This window comes from Pristis pectinata, chromosome 25, assembly GCF_009764475.1.
Source record: "Pristis pectinata isolate sPriPec2 chromosome 25, sPriPec2.1.pri, whole genome shotgun sequence".
NCBI lineage: Eukaryota > Metazoa > Chordata > Chondrichthyes > Rhinopristiformes > Pristidae > Pristis > Pristis pectinata.
In genome coordinates, this window is record NC_067429.1 from 5,905,972 (window position 1) to 5,930,113 (window position 24,142).

General features: G+C 42.1%; 1 protein-coding gene across 4 annotated transcripts in view; it reads right to left on the bottom strand.

Annotated features, from left to right (window-relative positions):
• LOC127583083 (phosphatidylinositol 5-phosphate 4-kinase type-2 beta) overlaps nt 1-23,230 on the bottom strand; it is a 113,199-nt gene extending 89,969 nt beyond the window's left edge. For 3 of the 4 annotated variants that reach the window (XM_052038830.1, XM_052038829.1, XM_052038828.1), the window contains exon 1: nt 22,817-22,966. In XM_052038830.1, coding sequence (XP_051894790.1) covers nt 22,817-22,948 — 132 coding nt within the window. In that variant the 5' untranslated portion in view covers nt 22,949-22,966. Of the gene's footprint in view, nt 1-22,816 lie in introns of all 4 variants that reach the window. The other variant, XM_052038831.1, reaches the window with a different exon arrangement.
• Between the last annotated feature and the right edge of the window lie 912 nt (nt 23,231-24,142).

Genomic DNA, 24,142 nt, shown 5'->3' on the forward strand with positions numbered 1-24,142 from the left:
CGGAGTTGACTGCCTACAAGCTGAATAATTGTTATTTCACCTTAAGAACAAATGAGTCAGACTTTAACTTCTATCACAACAGCTATAAAACACTGACAGCTATAAAGAAACCTGGGTGAAGGTTTAAGACCCAAAGTGTGGTACAAGACCACATTTACAAAGAATAGGATGAGAGATATATCACATGGAAAAGATTAGATAACTACAGGGTTGTATAATTGCAACTTTTATTTTAAGAAAAGGTCTGGGAGAACTCAGGGGTAGTACAGCAACTCTGGATCCAACACAGGGGGAAGTGCAGAACACATATGATCGCATATTTGAAGGACCCACAACCAAAATTTAAAAATCTTAACGACCATGCTTCCCAAGAAACTCTTTGGAATTCTCTACCACAGATGGTTATGGATGTTCAGTCACTGAGTCAAGACCAAGACTGAGAGACTTTTATACACTGTGGGAGTCAAGGAACATGGGAATCAAACAGAATAGTGGCACAGGGTCACTTCATGTTATTGAATGACAGGCTACAGAGCTGCATGGTTGATTCCTATTTTTATTTCTTATCGTGATCTTAATTTTGCCTCCATTTCTCTCTGTCTCAAAGTCTGAATTGTATATGCATAACCTCTTACGTGTGAGAATAAGCTGTTCACCCCGTTGAGTCCGTTGTGTCACATCTGCTTCAGGACCAAAACTGGGGAATTAGTTCCAGATGTTTATTACTCTTGATGTGAAAAGGGATTCCAGATTTCATTCCAATATGTTGATACTCCCAATTTACGATTGTCTTCTTCTCAGTTCTCCACCATGGCAGGTAGTTCTTCGTAACTCTGTCCTAATAATTTTAACCCTTTAAATCCTGCTATCCTTCTGGTGAATCTATGCTCTACTTTCTCCAGGGATAATGCAATTAGTCTGAGGCTAGATGCCCACAGCAGTCCAGATCTGCCCAAGACTCAGTACAAATGAAACAGCACTTCTCATCGGTTTTGTCCATTCACCTGAGCTATCCAAATCTCTCTGTAATCTTACCCCCACATCCAGATCATACAGATGTTCCAATTTAGCATCATTTGTGAACTTGGACATTCACAACTCTACACAAAACTGGTCCTGGTATAGATCTCCAGGGAGCGCTACTTGCCATGTATCAGAGAACAAACCCTTTATTCTGTCTCATATTTCCCATCCAATAACCAATTCATTCTCCAAGTACTCTCATTTCTCATAATGACCTCAAGTACTTCCCAGTAGTCCATTTAGACACCATCAATAGACAATCCCCAGCTGACCATGCAAGTGACCTCCTCAAAATGTACATCTAAATTAGTCACATGTGAGCTACCCATTACAAACCAACAATGACTCTCTCATAGGAGTCACTGTATCCTATGAAAGATACCAGGAATTTCCCCACAATTTAAAACTTACAGGCCTGTAGTTATATGTTTTTTTTCCTGGTCCTTCTTAAACAGTAGATGAACAGTTTTAATTTTCCAATCTCAAGGTGTAATTCACATGAAAGAGAATTTTTGGTGTGTAGTTTCACCTACTGCCTTGAGTAGCCCAGATTTTGCTGGTAAATGCATGGCCATTCTGAATGGAACTGCCAGGTTCCACTATTTAACTGCCAGCAAGTCTGGAACTTTCATGCATGTGTAGTCAAACACTGAAGTCCCAAAATGACTCACTGATAGTTGACACCATATCTTTCAATACACTCCACCACTAGACTACACAGATACCAGAGGTAGAGCTGGGGCTTTTACACTAGAGAATTGGCTCTCAGATCCTGCTCCAGAATAAACATAGTGCAGGATCAGAAAGTCCAGAAACTTAAATGGGAATTGTAAGACTGCAGGGAAGCTACAAAGAAGGTAAATACCTTTTCCTAAAAGTTAATTATTTTCAGCACCTTTTTACAATTTTTAATTATTTATGTGTTTTTAAATTGAATTAAAAAATTTTTTTGATTTCTTTCATTCTTTAATGGTTCTTAGGAGTTTCTAATTATTGGTATTGGTTTATTGTCACCTGTACCGAGATACAGTGAAAAACTTTGTTTGTGTGCCATCCAGACAGATCATGTATACACGTTGAGGTAGAACATAGAACATTACAGCACAGTACAGGCCCTTAGAGACAGGATTTACAGGCACTTATAGAAGCACAGGCTGATTAGGGACAGTCAACATGGCTTTGTGAGGGGCAGGCCGTGCCTCACGAGCCTGATTGAATTCTTTGAGGATGTGACAAAGCACATTGATGAAGGTAGAGCAGTGGATGTGGTGTACATGATTTTAGTAAGGCGTTTGATAAAGGTAGTAAAAAGAAAACAGAATGCAGAATACAGGGTTGCAGCTACAGAGAAAGTGCAGTGCAGAAAAACAAATAAAGTGCAAGGGCCGCATCAAGAATTATCAGCGGCATTCAGAAGTATTTAAAACCCTTTCAGCTTTCCACACCCACCAGAGCTGGAAACAGCTCTTGAAAGGTTTTCAGGGCAGTTTTAGAAACACAGTCACTCTTGTTGAGCTGTTTGAGGACCCTTCGCTGTTTAGACCACATTCTTAGACTCAGGCATGCTTCATTCCGGCGAGACATGACCTCCTGCAGCCACATTAAGGGAGAACTGTGATTGGCAGTGGGCCTGCACCAGTAAAATCCATGCAAACACCATTGGTGGGAACTATCAGTTTCTGATAATTTGTCATCTTAAGCTCTGTTAATTTTTCCTTAACGTTTTCAAAAGCAGTTATACAAATCTAATTTCCTTCCCTGGAGTTATTATTGGTTTCCCTTGGATGGCAGTTACATATTTTCTTCCCTCACCAGAAAGATTTTTGCCTTTCATTCTATCACCTCGGCCAGCTGTCATATGTAAAGTTCTGGGCCAACTGTCCGATACTGTTTGCTATCTTATTTACTCTATAAGGTTTGCTCTTAGTTACCTCATTTTGTAAAGCCCTAGTTCCTGCAGTCTTTCCTCACAACTCAATCCTCTGATGTCATCCTCCTCCTCGCTGCAATGCTGCATGGACTGGAAAGTTTCTCTTATATGATCTCTGTTAACATCTTTCACCTTACACTCCACTGATTTGGGTACACAGTTCAGAGTTCTATCTGCATGGCTGCCTGCTGGGAACCTGGGGTACAGTAACATATTACATGAAAGTAAATGAAATACATTGCTAACCTTAACACTTGAAGATCAATGAAATATAAAATACTTTAAGTGAAATCTAATCTTAATATGTATGCTGCAGAAAGTTAATGTTAGCAGAGAATATGCGCTTTAGTTTTAGAAACTTCAATAAGGTAATCATAATTTTGGTTGTGACTATCCAAATAAATGTGCAAATTTGAATAAACTCTCACAACATTTAAGAAGCATGTGGATAAACACTTGAATTGCCTTAGCATAGTAGGGAACAGACCAAGTCCTGGCAAATGAGATAAGATAGCTTTATTAGTCACATGTAAATCGAAACACACAGTGAAATACATCTTTTTGCGTAGAGCGTTCTGGGGGCAGCCCGCAAGTGTCGCCACGCTTCCAGCGCCAACATAGCATGCCCACAACTTCCTAACCCATACATCTTTGGAATGTGGGAGAAAACCGCAGCACCCAGAGGAAACCCACATAGACGTGGGGAGAACGTACGAACTCCTTACAGACAGCAGCAGGAATTGAACTTGGGTCACTGGCGCTGTAAAGCGTTACGCTAACCACTACACTACCGTGCCTTAGTATTGATAGGTGCTTGATGGTCGGCATAGATATGATAGACCGAAGGGCCTCTATGCTACATGACACTATATTCTTTGATTCAATTCAGTCAATGAAGTCTTCACCGTCAGATTTTGGCAGAACCTTCGCAATTTTTTAAAAACAGCAAATTGTTCCTGTTTTCATTGATGTGATAATTGCTGATGTGTGAATAGAGGCTAAACAGCTTCAAAAACCTCATCTTTAACAAAACGCCACACAGAATCCTACAGATAAGGTGGCCATCAATTCAATAGCTATAACACTACACTAAAGATATCTTCAACATTTTGTAGTCAGTCTTCTGGGTCAGTGACGAGCAGAAGATAGATCCTTCCATACAGCAAGGAAGGAAAATTGAGGGAAGAAGAGGAGTCAAGATATGAACTCCAATTGGTTGGAAAGTAACAAAATCTAATAAAAAAAACACCATTTGGCCACATGGAAAAGTCCGTGGTCTGAATCATTTGGGCAAAATCTTCAGAATTTTTACAGGACTTGGTACCCACAAACTCAGAAACAATCAGTGAATCCTTGCTGCGAATTGTACACCTGTAGATAAAGGAGGATGATATCAGGTCTAATAATGATGACTAAAGTTCACCATGATTCAAATGACGTTTGTTTGCAGAGCATCTTTCATATGAGGACACCCCAAAGGATTCAGTCAATGAAGTCTTCACTGTCAGAATGCAAGAAACTGAATTACTAATTTGCACAAAGCAAACTCCCATAATCAGACATTCTGTTTCTGTGAAATTGGGTAATGAATAAATATTGATAGGGCCCAGTGGAGAATTCCATGCTCTTTTAAGTAAGGTCAATGGATCTTTCATACCCCTCTAAGACGAATGGTGGGACGATGAGTTAACATCTATAACCTACTTACAAAGAAAGCTTTGAGATGTGCTGCATGTCACAGGACAGGAGGGAAGAAAGAACCTGAACGTTTGTGCTATTCCGCTGCTTCACTTTAAAACATCCCAAGGGCTTCAAACCTAAATTACTTTGCAGTGCAACCATTGTAGTTATACAGACAAATACTGTAGTCACTTTAATTGCAACGTAAACCAACAATTGGAAACAAGGTAACAGATGATAACAAGTTTAGGATGCTCGGCAAGCTCTCAAGAGATCTGTAACGTCCACTTCAGCATTCTTACCATCTCAGATTCAAATCTTATCCAAATGATCCAATGAGTAAAGATATAAAGTCCACACAGGTCAGGTTAAAGGTTCGTCAGACTGACTCTCTTCATGATAGGGTTTTTGGAGAAGGATAGAAAGAACAGAATGGGGTTTTATTCTCTCAAATAGAAAAGTGCTGGAGGAACTCAGTCGGTCAGGCAGCATCTGTGAAGGGGAATAGACAGTCGACGTTTCGCATCGAGATGCTTAATCTGAACTGAAAGAAGGGGTGAGGCAAGAGCTACAAGTGATTGGTGGATCCAGGTGAGGGGGGGTTATAGGCAGATGGATGGAAAAGTGGAAATAGCGACAGAGGCTGGGAGGTGGGAGGTGGAGGGAACAAGAGGGCTGCAGATGATGGAATCTGATAGGAGAGGAAGGTGGAGCGTGGAACCAAATAAGGGAGGTGGGGAGGGCAGATGGGAACAGTGGGGGGGGGGGGTGGGGGCCGTGGAGGGAGTGGGTGGGTGATGGGCAGATGGAGGAGAGTAACGAAAAAGGGTGATGGGGGGCTGGGGGGTGGGTGTAGGAGGAACTGGGTAGATCAGGAGGACAGAGAAAAGGGACAGACGGGGAGCGGGAGCAGGAGCAGGATTATGTGTCAGCCATTTAGGACTACGACGTGGAGAAATTTCTTTATTCACAAGTTTGTAAACCTTCAGAATTTTCTGCTGCAGAGGGCTATCTCTGCTTAGTCACCGAGTATAGTTAAGAATAAAATTGATAGAGTTTTTGGACAGTCGGAAATTCAAGGGATACAAGAACAGGGTGATAAAGTGGAGGGTGATTAGCATTAGCTGAATGGTGAAGCAGACTCGAAAAGTTACATGGCTTGGCTCTGCACTGATTATGTTCTGAGTTATCTGGGTCTCGGCAGAACTGCAAATGAATGAAGATGACAAATACTTCCAAATACCACACAGTGATTGCTACAAGTTGCACCAAGGTTAACTGAGCAATGAGAGGATCTGGCATAGGTTGAAATCTTTACCTTGACTGCACTGCAGTCACAGCTGATTACGTCACACACGAACAAGAATGGTAAACTGGGTGAAGTAACAAAACGACGCAGGAGCCTGTGGAACTTCAAACCAAGAAGGATCCTGCTCCTGCCCTCATGAAAAGGGCATGTTTTGGTGGGGCGGGGGGGGGGAGGGGGTGGGGTGGAGTTGTAAATTAGGTTGAGGGGAAGAAAAGGACAAATTGGTTAGGAGTGAGAAATGGGCAGGAGAAAACAGGAACCAATTACATGAAATGTCAGACATAAAAGGAAGTGAAATGGGAAACTTCAAAAGGAGCCCTGTGAACTGTTTTGTATTTAGCTCAGAAGTATGATTCACTTGCACCGTTTGTGCTGATGTTACACTATTTCAGTCCCACATATTTAGGATGGAGGTTTAGGAAAGTCACTTATGGTCTCTTTCCAATCCTTTCAACATAATCAAAGAATTAACTGTCCTTCTCATGCTTTACTGAGAATGAAGATAAAGGAGGATTCCAGAGGTTTTTGGTGGAGAGCTAACCAGGGTCACAGATTTTTGCTTAGCATTGCCAGGCAAGCATTAGTCTAATTGGCCTGCATCACTCTCTGTAGGTAACAGCCACTACTGCTACAGACGTGTGGACATTAACATGGAATAGAGGCCAGTGTCCAAAGCCCAGGTATGTATCCTACGGATTGCTCGGATGGACTTGCCTCAGCTGGGAAAGGAATTGGAGCCTGCGCACTTGGGGACTTGGGTTTGCCAACTCCATTGTCTTTATTAACTAACAAAATAGTTACACCAGGTATTTCAAACCAAATTGGTAGTGTTTTCATTTTTTTTTACTCTCCTGTTGTACTTCCAGTTTCCAGTGCACTCCAAAACGGGGGTCCCTGGTCTCAGCCTGCCCACAGCTGGGGGTACCTGGTCTCATCCTGCCCACAGCTGGGGGTACCTGGTCTCGGCCTACCCACAGTTGGGGGTCCCTGGTCTCGGGGGGGCAGGGGGGTGGTGGTGGTGGTCAGCTTTTAGGGTGGATGTGGGTGAGGGTGGGGGAGGGTGACGGGCAATTCTGAAGTGGCCTCATTGAGGACAGGTGGTAATGGTCGGTAGACACACAAGGCAGAGATGTTGTGGGAATCAAGAGGGAAAGTAGTGGGAAGGAGCTGAGGTAAGCCGATACAGTGGGAGCCCAACTGAAATGACTGCAGGCAAAAATTGCATGTGTGTCTCCAAGTGTGTGAAGTCTGTGGAGCAGAACTTTAGTCTCCAATTGTCTTGGCTCTCCTTGCCATTAAATCAAGAGCGGTCTATGTGGTAGCTGCTGTGCAATTGTTACTCCACAAAAAAGAATTCACACACAGGCAATTTCCACAACGTTAATGAAAGTACAATCGCCAATCTTCACACTAAGGAAAATCTAAAATGTCAGGTCTTTGCATTAGTCTTAGTACAGTAGATTGATATAAATTCCATGCCTTTTCCAAGTATCAGGGTTGACAGCCAATACTTTTCCAGGTTAAATGGGATATAGGCGTCATTGGCAAGGTCAGCATTGATACCCATCTTTAACTCCACTTGGAAAAGTGGATGACACCTTCTTAACTTTGCTGCAATCCTCCTGGTCAAACTACTCCCATCGGTGAGGGGGTTACAGTATTTAGACTCAGTGACAAGGAAGGGATGGCAATACATTTGCAAGTCAGCGTGGTGTTAGACATTGAGAGGAACCTTCAGATGTGGTCAAAGTCAAAGTCAAGTTTACTGTCATATGCACAAGTACCCGAGGTAGTGATAAGGGTTGTGCAGGTTGGTTCAAGTGACTGGTTGAAGGGAAGCAGCTGTTCTGGAGCCTGGTGGTGTGAGACTTCAGGCTTCTGTATCTCCTGACTGATGACAGGTGTGAGAAGATAGCATAGCCCGGATGGTGAGGATCTGTGATAATGGACATTGCCTTCTTGAGGCAGCACCTCCTATAGATACTACTAATGGTGGGGAGGATATGTCCGTGATGCATTGGGTAGAGTCCACTACGCTCTGCAGCTTCTTACATTCCTGAGCATTCGAATTGCCGTACCAGACGATGATGCAGTCAGGACACTTCCAACAGTACATCTACAGAAATTTGTGGGAGTGTTTGGTGACAAGCCAAACCTCTTCAACCTCCTAAAAAAGGTAAAGACACTGGTGCGCCTTCCTTGTGGTGGTCCCATGTGCCTGCTGCTCTTGTTCTCCTTTATGGCAGGGGTCAAGGATTTGAGAAATGCTATAGTAGTAGACTGTAGTTGTAGTGTATTTTGTTGATGGTACACACAGCAGCCACAATGCACTAGCAGTGGAGGAAGCAAACTTGGTGAAGGGGGTACTAGTTCACTGTGTCCTTCAGGCTTGAGTCCCTGCTTACAGTGTACTGGGCTGCTTTCTCCTGCATGTTGTCAAGTATCTTGAAAGTCATTGAAGCTGGACTCCACCAGGATCTTAAGGATATCTACAGTATCCTATCCATGTAAGGGTTGGTAGATTAATTGACCACCGTAAATTGCTCCTGATGTATAGGTGAGTGGTAGAATCTGGGGAGAATAAATAGGTTTAGTGTAAATGGGAACTTAATGAGCAGTGCAGACTCAGTGGGCCAAAGGGTCTGTTCGTCTACTTCCATGCTGTAAGATTCTTGAGTCCCAAATCTCCGCTGTCCCTCTCAACGTGAACAGGACTTTCATCCCTGGGTGCCCATCAAATTTAAAGGAGGAGCTTAGAATCTATTAGCGGGTCTGTCTGAGGCCACATTTAGGTTACACATAAATAACAGTGGTATGTTGTGAAATGGTTTCACTCAGTACCAACACTTAGATGTAGCAGTCCAAGTTCAGGGTCAGAGTGGTGGTGCAATAATGCCTTCTGCGAAAAAAAACCCCTCAATGTTCCATTTTTACATGGAATGAATTTAAAAGGCAATATTATTTTTATTTATTACACACCTTAGGAAGGTTTGGTAATTGCTTGAATGGACTAATACAAAAAACTATTAAGATAGAGGAGACTACATTGTGAGCACTGAGTACAGTGAACTGTACAGTATTAACAATACATTTTACTGCACAGGTTACTATACAGTGTACATCAGGCAGAACAAACACAGACTGGATAATCAGCTTTCATTGTCCATCCCACCCCACCTCAGTCTTCAGACTCCTACCCTGTGAACTGAAGCCCAACATTAGCTCAAGAAACACCACCTCATCTTATGTTAGAGACATTGTAACTTTGAATTTAACAATTTCAGATACTCACGCTTCTGGTCTTTTTCATTTCAAATTTCCAGCATTCAAGATCCACGGGTAATTTAAAATAATTAATTTGCATGCACATCTCCCCCAAAAACTGTTCCCTACTACTACCTTTCTTCAATGTTCACTATCATCCTTTTTGTCATTTAATCTCCCCTGCCTTCCATCCCTCTCCCATCCTCCTTTCTCTAAACTTAATATTTGTTTTATCTCGTACGATGGAAGGTCATCGACCCGAAACATTAACCATGTTTCTCTCTCCACTGAAGCTGCTCAACTTGTTGAGGATTTCCAGCATTTTCTGTTATTATTTGCAGATGGACCAACTGCTGCTACACAGCAGTAAGCACACTGTTTCTTTCAAGCTCTTGCAGAGGCACGCGGATGTGAACATGTCACCACAGCCTACGTCTAGAATCCAGACTGTAAAAACATTCCAAGTTATTACAAGCAATGAAATTAGGGAATACAGTGAAGAAAACTGTAACCATGATGGGAAAAATTTTATAGTTATTTTGGTAGGAGAGGAAGGTTATGGTTAGGGACAGGTCAAGTCAATTAGTAAATTAATTAATGCTGATTTTGTTGCCTGATAAAGAGCTAAGTCTAACTTACATCAAAATAGGAACAGAAGGTGCTGTAACTACACTGCAGGTCAGGCTGCATGTGTGGGAAGAGAAACATTTCAGGTCAAGCATTCACTCTGTTTCTCTTCCCACAGATACAGTCGGGCCTGCTGACTATTTCCGGCATTTTCTGTTTATAACTTAGATTCCCAGCATCTGTGTTTTTTTTCCATTTTCACTAACTTGCATCCATTCTGATTCAGAACTTCAAAATAAATCTCACTTCCATTGGACAATCAAATCTCCCCAATCTAAGATGAGAGAAACAGGTTTGGTCAGTTAAAAATAAATGTGATCTCAAATATAGAATTGATCTAAATTGCCTTTCAGAAATGTGCTGCAAACATGGTTCACAAAGAATTTCAGCACAGAAACAAAAATGGATTCAGGGTTGTACAGCACAGAAACAGGCCCTTCAGTCCATCATGTCCATGACATCTGTTTTACCCATCTGCATTAATCCCACGTGCCCGCATTTGGTCCGTATCCTTCTGTGTCTTGCCTGTCTGAATGTTTTTTAAATGTAGTGACTGACAGTATCTGCCTCCTCCATCTCCTCTGGCAGCACGTCCCAGATATAACGCTCTCTCAGTGAAAAAATTTTCCCTCAGATTCCCTTTAAAACTCCTCCCTCTCACCTTAAACTTATGCCTTCTTGTTTTCGACATCACATGTCACGGTAGGTCTATTTCAGAGCTTATGTTAGACACAAACTTCCTCCCACCTCTCCTCATTTTTTCCTACCGCAGGAACTTCTTTTCCTCTACCCCTTGTGTGTTCATCACTTTTTCCATTGAAAGGATAACGGTTAAGTTGCTAGACCAGTGTTCAGAGCCCTGAACCATTGATCCACAAACATGATGTTCACTTCCACCACAGCAGATTTAATTAAATAAATCTGAGATAAGGCAGCATCAGTAATCATAACCATGAAACTACTGGACCCATGCAAGTAACAATGGTCATTCTTATAAGATATCTTTATCAGTCACACATACATCGAAATGCACAGTGAAAAGCACCTTTTGCGTAGAGTGTTCTGGGAGCAGCCCACAAGTGACGCCACACTTCCGGTGCCAACATAGCATGCCCACAACTTCCTAACCCGTCTGTCTTTGGAATGGGAGAGGAAATCGGAGCACCCGGAGGAAACCCACGCAGACACGCGGAGAACGTACAAACTCTTTACAGACAGTGGCCGGAATTGAACCCACGTCGCTGGTGCTGTAAAGCGTTACGCTAACCGCTACACTACTGTGCCTGCTCATCAAGTTGGCTTCTACCTGATTCCAGACCCAATACTGTGCATCTTCATTGGGGAGGGATAATAAATACCAGCGTTGCCAATGACTTCAAAATCTCATGGATAAAAATAAACTAATGGTATTCACCCACGATTTCTGAAAGTAACTTCCACATTCTAACCACTGTCTGGGTAAAATTTAATTTTCTGAGTTCCCACATGAAAGTATTAATGACTAGTACAGAGACATGGGATAAAGGAACTGCCATACAGGTCCTCCCCAGGTTACAACAGGGTTCCGTTTCACGGACTGTTCGTAACCCGGACAGTTCACCAGTCTGAAATGCGGCCACGAACCAAGTTCCCAGGCGGCAGAAGATTCTTGCAGCCCCTCAGCAGCTGGCAAATCCATCCTGCCAGTCTCCCAAACGCCCATTCGTATGTATGGGTTGTACATAAATCGGGCATCCATAACCTGGGGAAGACTTAGAACATAGAAAACCTACAGCACAATACAGGCCCTTCAGCAACAAAGTTGTGCCGAACATGTCCCTACCTTAGAAATTACTAGGCTTACCCATAGCCCTCTTTTTTTCTAAGCTCCATGTACCTATCCAAAAGTCTCTTAAACGACCCTATCGTATCCGCCTCCACCACCGTTGCCGGCAGCCCATTCCACGCACTCACCACTCTCTGAGTAAAAAACTTACCCCTGACATCTCCTCTGTACCTATTCCCCAGCACCTTAAACCTGTGTCCTCTTGTGGCAACCATTTCAGCCCTGGGAAAAAGCATCTCACTATCCACACAATCAATGCCTCTTATCATCTTATACACCTTGATCAGGTCACCTCTCATCCTCCATGGGTCCAAGGAGAAAAGGCTGAGTTCATTCAAACTGTTTTCGTAAGGCATGCTCCCCAATCCAGGCAACATCCTTGTAAATCTCTTCTGCCCTCTTTCTATGGCTTCCACATCCTTCCTGTAGTGAGGTGACCAGAACTGAGCACAGTACTCCAAGTGGGGTCTGACCAGTACTCCAAGTGGGGTCTTGTACAAGGAAAGCTTGAGTATATCCATTGATCATGATAAGATGTGTCAATAAGATCACCTTAGAAGAGACCTGATCTTATTGACACATCTTATCATGACACAGAAGGATGTAATTTAGCCCATCACATTCATGCTGGCTGCCAGGGGAGCCATCCCATGAGTCCCTTTCCCCCTCTCCACACTTCCCTTTACTCCAGTATTCTGCCTCTTTTTGATTCTTTATGCCGCTAACTTATACTAAGGACAGTTTATAGAAGTCAAGTAACCTTCCAGCATGTTTGAGATGCGAGAAGAAACTGGAGCACCCAGGGAAATCTAGGTGGTCTGAAGAGAAACGTGCAAACTTACACACAGGCAGCACCAGGGGTCAAGTCAAGTTCCTTGTCATGTGCACAAGTACAGCGAGGTACAGGTGCAATGCCTTGCCTGCACAGCATCACAAACACATAGGTTCAGACAACACATAAAACATAAATTATACAAGACAGTGAAAAGAAAATAAAGACTGCAAAACAGGATTGAACAGGGATCCCTGGAGCTGTGAGATAATATCACTACCCAATGCACCACCACAAAGATCTAAAAAGGAATTAGTAACAGTAGACATCAAGAGGATCAGGCTGGAGAATCTCAAACTAGAGGGATAATAGTATAAGTTGGCCTCTTAGGACTTAAATGTGGAGAAAATTCTTCACTGGGAGGATTCTCTCAGTGAAGGGCTCTGGATGCTCTATTGTTGAGAATATTCAAGATCAATAAATTTTGGGACACAAAAGAAATTAGGAAAATGGGGATTGGGCAGAACAGGATCAGGAAACCACATGGCCAACTAGTGCCCCTATTAATTATGTTCTTATCCTATAGTATGGCCCCTGTATTTGGTTTTATCTACAAGTGGTAACAGCTTCCCAATGACCAATCCAATAACAAAATTGTGCATTTATAGAGCACCTATAACAACATAAAATGAACCAAGGTGTTTTATAAAAATGTCAGCAAACAAAATGAGACAGCAAGTCATGTTTGTACAATGGTCTGTATCACCACCTGTCATTGGTTTTGGTTTATTATTGTCACTTGTACCGAGGTACAGTGAAAAACTTGTCTTGCATACCGTTCGTACAGATCAATTCATTACACAGTGCATTGAGGTAGTACAGGATAAAAATAACAGAATACAGAGTAGTGTCACAGCTACAGAGGGAGTGCAGTGCAGGTAAACAATAAGATGCAAGGTCATAACAAGGTAGATTGTGACGTCAAGAGTCCATGTCATCATATAAGGGAACCATTCAATTGTCTTATAACAGTAGGATAGAAGCTGCCCTTGACCCTGGTGGTATGTGCCCTCAGGCTCTTGTATCTTCAGCCTGATGGGAGAGGGGAGAAGAGAGAATGTCCCAGGTGGGTGGGGTCTTTGATTACGAGGACATACAAGATCACTGGCATGACTTGGAGTGATGCATGAAGTTCTTCTTACTGTTATTTATCAAGATGATTATCTAGTCATTTATAACAGTGAGGAATCTTACATGCAGATTAGCTGCCATTTTTGCCAACATTACAACGGTGGTAAAATTTCAAAACCTTTGGTCATGCAGTAATTTGAGTGAACGTAAAAGGCATGATATAAAACAATTTCTTTCTTTCCCTGGCTGGTTTTAACCTTTAAATCAGTGCACGAACCATCCAAAGTAGTGCTCCAACTGCACATAGCGAGTACATCCAAAAGTTTGAGCCCTGATATCTAGATGGATACAGAAGTGCAGAACTGAGGGAATGCTGCCAACTCAGGTGTGTGGTCTTTCTGATGAGATGTTAAGCTGATGCCTCATCTAATCTCTCTCAGGTGGACATAAAGATCCCAAGACGTTTTCTTTTAAGGAGAAGAGCAAGGGAGTTCTCCCCACTGTCCTGGTCAATCATAAGCCTTCAGTTAACATGACCAAAATCAGATTATTTAGTCATTTTCACCTGTCTGTGGGAGCTTAACGTATTTCAACTGAGTGACATTTTTCCTGTATTAGAACAGTGACTACATCTCAGAATTACTTCACTGGCTGTAAAGCTCTTTGGGGCATCCTCAAAGACACGTGAAAAGCACATAAATGAAAGAGTTATTTTGATGCCCTCCTTCCTCCACTTTTCATCATCTCATAGGTATGACATCTGCTGATCTCTCCAAAGGCTTCTCATTGCTTTATTGATCTGTAGGAGCCTTTATAAAACTGCCTTCGACTCTCCCCAATATACAATTCAGCTGAGTCAGGCGTTTGTGCTTAAGTTTGCTATCTGCTGTAGATATTTTAACATTAATCTTCCCTTGCTCTGTTATTTTTAACTATTTCTATTTTTGTTTGTCCTTTGCACATTGCAGTTAACACTACACAGATCAAAATTTCCCTCCAAAAAAGTCTTAGAAGTCCTGATATGAATTAACTCTGAAAGACAACTTTCAGGTCACACCAAGGCAAAAGAAAATAAGCCAACATGGTTTCTGAAGTTACAGCATTTAACATTGAAATGGAACTATTAATCCTACACATAATAATTCAATACAGAGGCTCTATCATGTCATTTCAAGTTGCTATATCACATGCGTGGGTGCCTTTGGTAAGAATAAAGGAGGGTTACCCAAGCTGGATCATGCCAGGACAGTAATATCAAATTCTTTCCCTAAATTAAATAATTTGATTTTGCAAAGGGAAAACAGTAGAGTTGGTCATTTTTAAAAGTATTATTACAGACTTCCCTACCCAGTCTTTAACCTTTCACCTACTGCATGGAATCACAAAACAGAACAGAAACAGAATAATGTCCCTATTAAACTTTGTAACATATCTCTTACAGAAGAACCAAGATGCCACGAGTATTCCTCTTAGTCAAATTCCTCTTGAAGTTTGATGGGAAGTCTTTTCATCTTTGCTGCCCATTTAGACGTTTAACTCAGAGAATGGTAACTAAATCAATATTTTCATTAACTGGCCTATTTCTAAGCTACAAATGCTATGCTCCAATACACCATCAAGGCAAAGTCCTTATCTATTATCCCTTGCACAGAAAGCACAAGATTAAAGAAGTTCAAGCAGGACAGGGTTGTCCCATCTTTGGGAGTCAAGACCAGATCCAAAAGACACAGTTAGGAAACCCCAAGTTTCTAATCTTACCCAAATCCAGGTTACTGCAATTAAACCTTTCACAAGGATTTGTGTAGTCAACTAACAATTTTAGCACTTTGCTTAAGCAATACTTCAAAAATAACAGCAGAAACTCTAGTGATTCTTTCTGAAACCTATGATCTGATTAACTGCAGGGACATATGTTCATTGAGTCAACGTTGGAAGAGGAGACCTGAGAACAATTTCATACTACTAACAAAATTCAGTGGTCTCCAAAAGACAAAGGAATCAATTAAAGGTGGAGGTCACATGAGCTAAGGGCCCAGTTGGCATCTGCAGTTTGAATCACACACACAACTCCTGTGTTAAATTCAGAATGTGGGAGCATCAGAGATCTGTGCAAGACTGAAGGTTTTGGCGTTGCACAAGCAGTGACTGTATCCCTAATTATTATTCATGCTGTGGGTGGACCAACAGATACCACGGGAGAAGCTCAACTGTGATACCTCATTGACAAAACCCTCACACCAACCCACACAACAGTCCTATGTGGGCATGGTACCAGAGTGTAGCAGCCACTATGAAACAGCACCCGGTGTAATGGAAGGAGACAGGGTGGATTGTTATCGATATATATAAAATAACAACAGCAAATGCTGGAAACACTCAGCAGATCAGGCAGCATCTGTGGAAAGGGAAACAGAGTCAACATTTCAGGAGCACAACCCTTCATCAGAATTGGGAAGGTTTGTTTTTTGTTGCAAAGAAGGTAAGGGAGGAACTTACAGCACAAAGTGAATCTCTCTGACAGGGTGAGGCCAAGGTTGGCGTGGGGATAAAACGTTGAGGCCATCTAGTCGATGGGGCAGTCAGAGAGAGAGAGAAAATGACCAAAAGGTATGGAATGAGGGAAGTTTGGGAGTAAAAATACAAAGGATTGTACAAGATGTCAAATGGACGGCTGTTGGCATGCCCAGCAGAGACTTTATTCCCCACTTATGGCCTTAAACCACATCCCACTTAATCTTCAGGTAAGCTGGCTACATTATTTTTATTTTCATATTGATTTCATTTTGTCTACCTGCACTGCACTTTCCCTGTAACACTACATTCTGCAATCTGTTTTCCTTTTTACTACCTCAATGTACTTATGTATGGAATGTCCTGCCTGGATGGCAAACAAACAAAAGCTTTTCACTGTATCTCAGTACATGTGACAATAATAAACCAACACCAATATTAATATGTTTGAAACATAAGGGGCGATTTAAAAGTTAGTGAAACAAAAACCAGTTCAGATGAAGGGTTGCATACCCAAAACGTTGATTATTTCTCTACCTGACCTGCTGAGTTTTTTTCCAGCATTTTCTGTGATTTAAAAGCTGTGTCAAACACCAGAACAAGAAGCGCGCATGCCCAAGAGATTGTCTGTGCAGTTAAAATGACCGTGAAGCACCATTTCATCCATGTATAAAGACAACTGTTGCAAACAGAACTGGTTCAACTCACAATCCCCAGCGAGATATGCTTTCGCAGGTTTGCAGAGATTATTATTACCTTATAGGGGAAGTAAAATTCTACTGGTATTCCCTCTTACCAGCTGACCCAATTTCCCAAGCGTCACAAAACTAATTGCTGGGTATTCCAATTATGTTTCACATAGAACATGTCCCCTCCCCCAGAGTAGTATGGATTGTGGTGATTCCTAGCCTTCCTTCCACCAATCACCCCCACCCACTTTCAAAGGAACACATTAGGATATAAAATTAATTTATAAAAGTAACAAAATATATCAGGATACAACAGGAACAGACAATTTGGGTCAATCAGTCCTGGTGTTATCTTCCCACCCTAACTCATCCCACCTACTCAGCATATGCAGGCGACCCCTCACGTTACAGGCGTTTGGGTAACAGAAATTCACCCTTACAGAATTCACAACTCACCACCAAAAAATCTGGGATATGGAATAAAAATTCACTCTTATGAATTATATATGAAATAACTCGCATTTCTTGACACATGAACAGATGACACATCTTCGCATTATGGAAAATCGTGACACAGGCTAGGAATGCAACCTTCTCATAATGTGGGGATTGCCGGTTCTTTTATTGTTTGTCCCTTGTGTTTAATTTAATTTCCCCATAAAGTGCAACAGCTTCCCTGTGTGGCAGGATATTCCATGTACTAGCCACTCTTGATGCAAAGAAGTTTCCCCTGAATCACCTATTGGATTTCTAAGCGACTCTCATACATTTATTACTCTCTAACTTTGAAATCTTCCAAGTGCAAACATCTCCTTTACACCTATGGCAGCAGATCTCTTGAAGCAATCAGAGAAGTACAATGGTACACCCACCCATCGGTTTGCTCAAATTAGTAAACATTTGATTCAAAAAGCAAAACTCTGCAGATGCTGGAAATCAGCAGCTTTTAGCTTTTCAGAATTTCCAGTGTCTACAGTTTTGTTTTGACTTACGTTTTTGTCTCCACCAATAAGAGTTCTTCGCACAGTGCTTTTCCCATGCAACAGCAGGAGATGCTACACCTGCCCTTTTAAAAGAGACACAAGAGACTGCACATGCTGGAATCTGGAGCAACAATTCCTTTCCTCCCACAGATATTGCTTGACCCGCTGAGTTCCTCCAGCAGATTTTTTTTTGTTGCACCTGCCCTTTTAACTCCTGCTTTCCCATCATCCAGGGAAGCAAACTGTCCTTTAAGGTGAATCAATAATTCACTTTCACCTCTTTCAGTTCAGCATAATACATTCAGTGCTCATTGTGTTGTCTCCTCTACACCAGAGAAACCGAATGCAGATTGGGTGATTGCTTTACAAAACGTCACTCTCCTGGGTGACCTTCAGATTCCAGTTGCCTGTCACTTTAATTCTCCATCCAACTCCCAGTGTGACTTTGGTCTCTTATATTGTTCCAACAAAGCCCAAAGTAAGGTTGAAGAACAGTACTTCATCTTCCACCAAGGCACACTGAAGTCCACGGAACTCAATATTCAATTCCACAATTTCAGATAACCAGCCTTTCCAGTTTGTGTCAGAGCCGGCCTGTTCTGGTACAAGGTTATCAACCTGCAGTATTAGCTCAGTTCTTCTCTCTCGACAGATGGTATCTAACCTGCTGGGCATTTCCAGCATCTTCTCTCACTTCAGGTTTACAGCAATAGCTCAGTTCCGCATCTCAAAGTTCCAGCATTGTTTTTCTCTCTTGTTTTCACTCCTCTCCTGCTATTTACACCTCCTCTAGACAGATTACCTACGATCAGCTAACCATCACCACCATCTGTGTCCTCTTGGTTTCCATCCTATCACAGCCATTCCCTTTATTTTTTCTACAACTTCCTCTTTTCTGAGAGTCATACAGCACAGAAACAGGCCCTTCGGCCCACCATGTCCATGCCAACATCGTGCCTAACTAGCATCCACTTCTGAACTTAAAACATACCTAATTTTTCACTTTTCCCAGTTAATCAACCTGAGAGGTTAGCTCTTTTTCTTTCACTACAAATGCTGCTAAACCTGCTGAATATTTTCAGCATTTTTCTGTTTCCTCATATAGTTCAATGGACTCCTAGTCTGAACAACGTGATATCACGACCCAGTTTGTTTTCTGCCTCGGCATCAGTAGGGGCACTACATTTGGGCTAGTGGGGTGGGGAGAAGGAAATGTCAGATTTGGTTAACACTTCCAATCCTTACTGAGGTGTTTGTCTACATTTCTGAGCCAAGGTGCACTCAGGGAAACACTCAGGATCAAGAACATAATAGAGGAATGGTTTGATTGAGAGGTCACCAACTTTGCAGGCAGCAAACATTGTTGAAACATTGTTCAAATCCAAAGAATTTATGGAAGATTTATAGATCACTGGAGTTACAGCTGGCTTTCATAGTCTAGCCTCATCCTTCGAAACTACAAAATCATCACCAATTCCTTCAGTCTAAAAAGACACCGGCAGTTCTACTTCCTAACTCCTGGAAAAACCTCCCGACTGCAAAGCATTGCTGCCTGGGATGACGGGTCATGGGGCAGAACTGTACAGAAAGAGATCATTTACCCCTCAGACACGTCCTGCTATTCACTATTCAAGGGCTTTAACTTTTCAGTTTTATAGCCAGAGTCATTATAGAAGTAGGAAGCCAATCAGCCCCTCAAGCCTATGCTGGTCTCTGTAGTGTAATGGTTAGCGTAACGCTATTACAGCCAGCGACCTGGGTTCAATTCCTGCCGCTGTCTGTAAGGAGTTTGTATGTTCTCCCCGTGTCTGCGTGGGTTTCCTCCGGGTGCTCCGGTTTCCTCCCACATTCCAAAGACCTACGGGTTAGGAAGTTGTGGGCATGCTACTTGGCACCGGAAGCATGGTGACACTTGCAGGCTGCCCCCAGAACACTCTACGCAAAAGATGCATTTCACTGTGTGTTTCGATGTACGTGTGAATAATAAAGAAATCTTATCTTATCTAATGTAGTCCAGTCACTCCCATTCCCTCACTCTATCCCAGTCGTCCTGTCAATTTATTTTCCTCAAAGGCCTAACCAAATTCCTTTTGAAATTATTGACTGTTCCTGCTCAACAATGAGCTCCACATTGGCCAACCTGGATCTCGAGTGAAAGATGATCAGTTCTCATGAGAGGTCATCAGCCTGGAACATTAACTCTGTTTCTTTATCCACAGATGCTGCCTGGCCTGCTGAGTATTTCCAACATTTTCTAGTTTATCCCAGATCAATCTTACTGACTGCATAAAAAGTTTTCTTCGCACCTCTCCCTCTATCTCTTCACCAAAACGTTAAATCTGTGTTCCCCAATCCTTGTACCATCAGCAAATGTAAGCATCTTATTTTTTTGGCTATGTTACCTAAATCTCTCCATCTTGTACACCCTTATCAAATTTACTTTCAACCTCCTTTACTCTAAAGGAGAACATCCACAGCTTCTCCAGTCTAAGCTTCTCGCTAAAATCCCTCATCTTGGTAAATTTCCTCTAGACCTTCTATAGGACCCTCACATTTTTCTCCAAAATGCCAATGACCAGAAGTGGACACAATGTGAAGGTCCACTTGGGAAAAATCTATATGTTTTAACAAATAAAACTCCATACCAGCAATAAATGTCAATCTTATATTCTTTACATTTTCATTTGTCTTGTTTAATAATATTACATATGGCTTCCAAAATGCTCATACTGACTAATGATCAATTTGTGGATAGTCAGTGCCATGACAACGTTACCTGGTAGCTGACAGTAAATTTTAACAAGTTAACACAGCTTCAAATATGAATGTGTTGTTATTGTTACCAATTTCAACGTAGCTATACTTAAGAGTCTAAAAATTGATGCATGCCTTGACTGAAGTTTTAATAACCAAAAATACATAATTTTGCCAAACACACATATGGTTTTAAAAACCTTTATACCTATGTGTAAATTATGTATAAATTTTTAAAAAACCTTTATAGGTATAAAAAAATTATGAGAGGTATAGATAGGATAGACTGCAAGAAACTTTCAGAGTTGAATAAAACTATAGGACATAGCTTTAGGGTAAGAGGCAACAGATTTAGAGGGAATCTGATGGGGTTCTTTTTCACCTAGAGCATGGTGAGTACCTGGAATGCATTGCCAGAGAGAGTGGTGGAGGCAGAGTGCTGATAGCATTTAAGTGTCTAGACAAGCACTTGACTCGCCTAGGCATAGATGGCTATGAGCCAAGTGCTGGAAGATGAGATTAATTCAGATGGGTGCCCACTGGTTGGCATGCTGTATGACTCTATGCTGAGGCGACACAGTGGCCCAGCCAGTAGAGCTGCTGGCTCACTGCTCCAGCAACTCAGGTTCAGTTGTGAACTCCAGTACTGTCCATGTGGAGTTTGCACATTCTCCCTGTGACCACATGGGTTATCTCCGGGTGCTCCGGGTTCCTCCCACATCCCAAAGATGTGGGGGATTGGAGGTTAATTGGCCCGCTGTAAATTGTCCATAAAGTGTAGAAGAGTGGTATAACCTGGGGGAAATCGCTGAGAGAATAAAATGGGACGAGGGTAAATGGATGCCTGAAGGCCAGCATGGGCTCGATGGGTCAAAAGGCCTGTTTCCGTGACTCTATAGAACCGAAAATAAAAACAGAAACACGCAAGCCCCATCTCTGTGTTAATTCAATCCACCAGCCTTGCTTAAATATGTGCTAATACACTTGGCTAACAAATATCTGTTGACATACAATCTCAAGAGCATCACCACACTGGCCTCTGGTTGTGCATTGCCCCACAAGGGACTTTTATACCAGTTGGCATGCCAAAACGATATAGCAAGCACTGGAAAAGAAATAAGCTACTGCACATACACATGGTTAAGACACAAACTTATTCAAAAGGTAAAACTTCACAAAACACTGCAATTTCAGACCTTAGCTGTAAAAGTATGGAAATTATTGGCCCCAAAATTATAATTATAAGCCACAATTGCACAAGAACATAACCAGACGAAATGTAAAACAAATAATCACCCAGATCGTTGCTAATTATTGTTAAATCACCTGGTTTTACCTTTGCAAAGTTTTCTGTTTAAGTGTAATTGAGCAGGTTTAGGGTGTCTGGTGGGGGGGGAACTAGGCCGCAGAAGCCTCGGCCTCGCCTGAGGACAGCGTCCACCTACGAGGCGCGGTGGCCGGGCTGGGCTCCCAGTTTGGAATTGGCAGGAGGCGCGGGGAGCAACAGCAACGGACCGAAAGGTGAGTTTATGTTATTAATAACTTGATAAATTAATTTTCGATAAAGCCTGAGAGAGGCCGTGGGGAGTTAACGGGCCCCAGAGGCCGACACCGGATCAGAACTCAAATTAAAACCCGGCGCCAAGACCACGAGGGAATAAAAATAAAATCTAAAATAAAAACTCCCTCCTACCAGGCGGTTGAAACAAACTCCTCCTCAAAAGAAGCTTAAATAAAATCAAATTCCTCCTAAAACATCCCAGTAAATAAAACCTCGGCCTCCCCTCCTCATCCCTTCAAAATAAATCACTAAATATTATTATTTTTCCTCTTTTTTATTTAAAGCAAACTCCTGCCTCAGGCCCAAGCTACTTGCCTTTAATTCTGAATATTTTCTTCCTTTCCAATGTTAACACATTTCCTCCATGCCGTTTTTTAAAAAAATGATCAATAATTGATTTAAAATTATAATCAGAATCATTAAAATGTTCATTAACAACGTCTAAATATGTTTTCCATTCATTATTGAATGAGGTTGCTTCCCTCTTTTCATCTTGGAACCTGACAAGCCTTCAGATCCATCCCCTCCAAAAAAAATCACATTCATACAAAAAATTAAACTCAAACTAAAAATTAATCCTGTTTACTCTTGCTTTCAAATCAATGCATAGTCTTAGTCCTGCAAAGGAAAATGATTAAGAGAATCTTAAGACATCCCTAACACCTCAAGAGCAGATGCAATTCTTTTTCATATCTAAATGCACACACAAATCAATAATTATTGCTGCAAAAAATGAGATAGATCTGATCTTACTTACAGTGTGGTTGACTCCCCACATCAGGACACTGAGCAGGGGTTCACTGGCTCTGAATAGCTTCACCTTCTGAGCCACAAAGTGTTTCTTCTTGGTTTTGGTCTTGCTGGCACTGGCACTACAGTTGGCTGCCATTTTTTGTACAAAAAAAGAAATTCCCCCCCCCCCCCCCACCTTCCAAAAAAATTTAAACACAAGAAGAAAATCTTAATATTATCCTGCTGCAATATCCCCCCCCCCCTTGCTCCTGTTCTGCTTCTCAGCACTTGTACTTTACAATTCCTCTGCCTGATGGTGCATTTCGAGGGCAAGAAGCAAATGTCATGGCAGCTCCTGTGAAGTGAGAAGCAAAAACCCTGTGAATGTCTCTTGTTTGTCTGTCTGTCTCTGTGCCTCTCTGCTTCTTTCTCCAAGCTCTAAGGCTACTCCCCCTGCTGCTGTAAGAAGCCTCTACAACCTAAATGAACATCACCCTGTACCACACTGCAGAAAACACTGCCATCTATCAGCAGCAACAATTACTGTAGTCCTAATATTTACAAATTAATGGCGATAAATATTAATGGCAGTGCATTCGTCAACATCAATAAAACCGGTGTCAGTTTGTATCACTCGTCTGCCTGAGACACTGGGTTCCAGCTTAACTTCCACTTCTGGGACATGCATCTAGGCTGACGCTCCAATGGTAAATTGGTAAATTGGTTTATTATTGTCACATGTATCAAGGTACAGTGAAAAACTTTGGTTTGCATGCCATCCATACAGTTCATTTCATCACATCAGTGCATCAAGGTAATACAAGGGAAAATCAATATCAGAATGCAGAGTATAGTGTTACACTTAAAAAGAAAGTCACAGTTACAGGCAAACAATGAGGTGCAAGGCCATGACGAGGTAGATTGTGAGGTCAAGAGTCCATTCAATGGTTCTATAACAGCAGGATGGAAGCTCTCCTTGATCCTGGTGGTTCGGGCTTTTGTATCTTCTGCCCAATGAAAGGGTGAAGAAGAGAGAACGTCTGGGGTAGATGGGGTCTCTGATTACGATGGCTGCTTTTCTGAAGCAGCGAGAAGTGTAGACAGAATCCATGAAGGGGAGGCTGGTTTTTGTGATGTGCTGAGCTGTGTCCACAACCCTCTGCAGTTTCTTGCGGCCTCAGGCAGAGCAGTTGCCATACTTGAGGAGGTGCTGCATTGTCAGAGGAGTCGTCTATTGGATGAGATGTTAAACCAAGATTCCATTTGCTTTCTCAGATCGGCATAAGAGAACCCCCAAGGTGCAATTTTAAGAAGAGTGGGGGAGTTATCCCTGATGTACTGACCAATATTC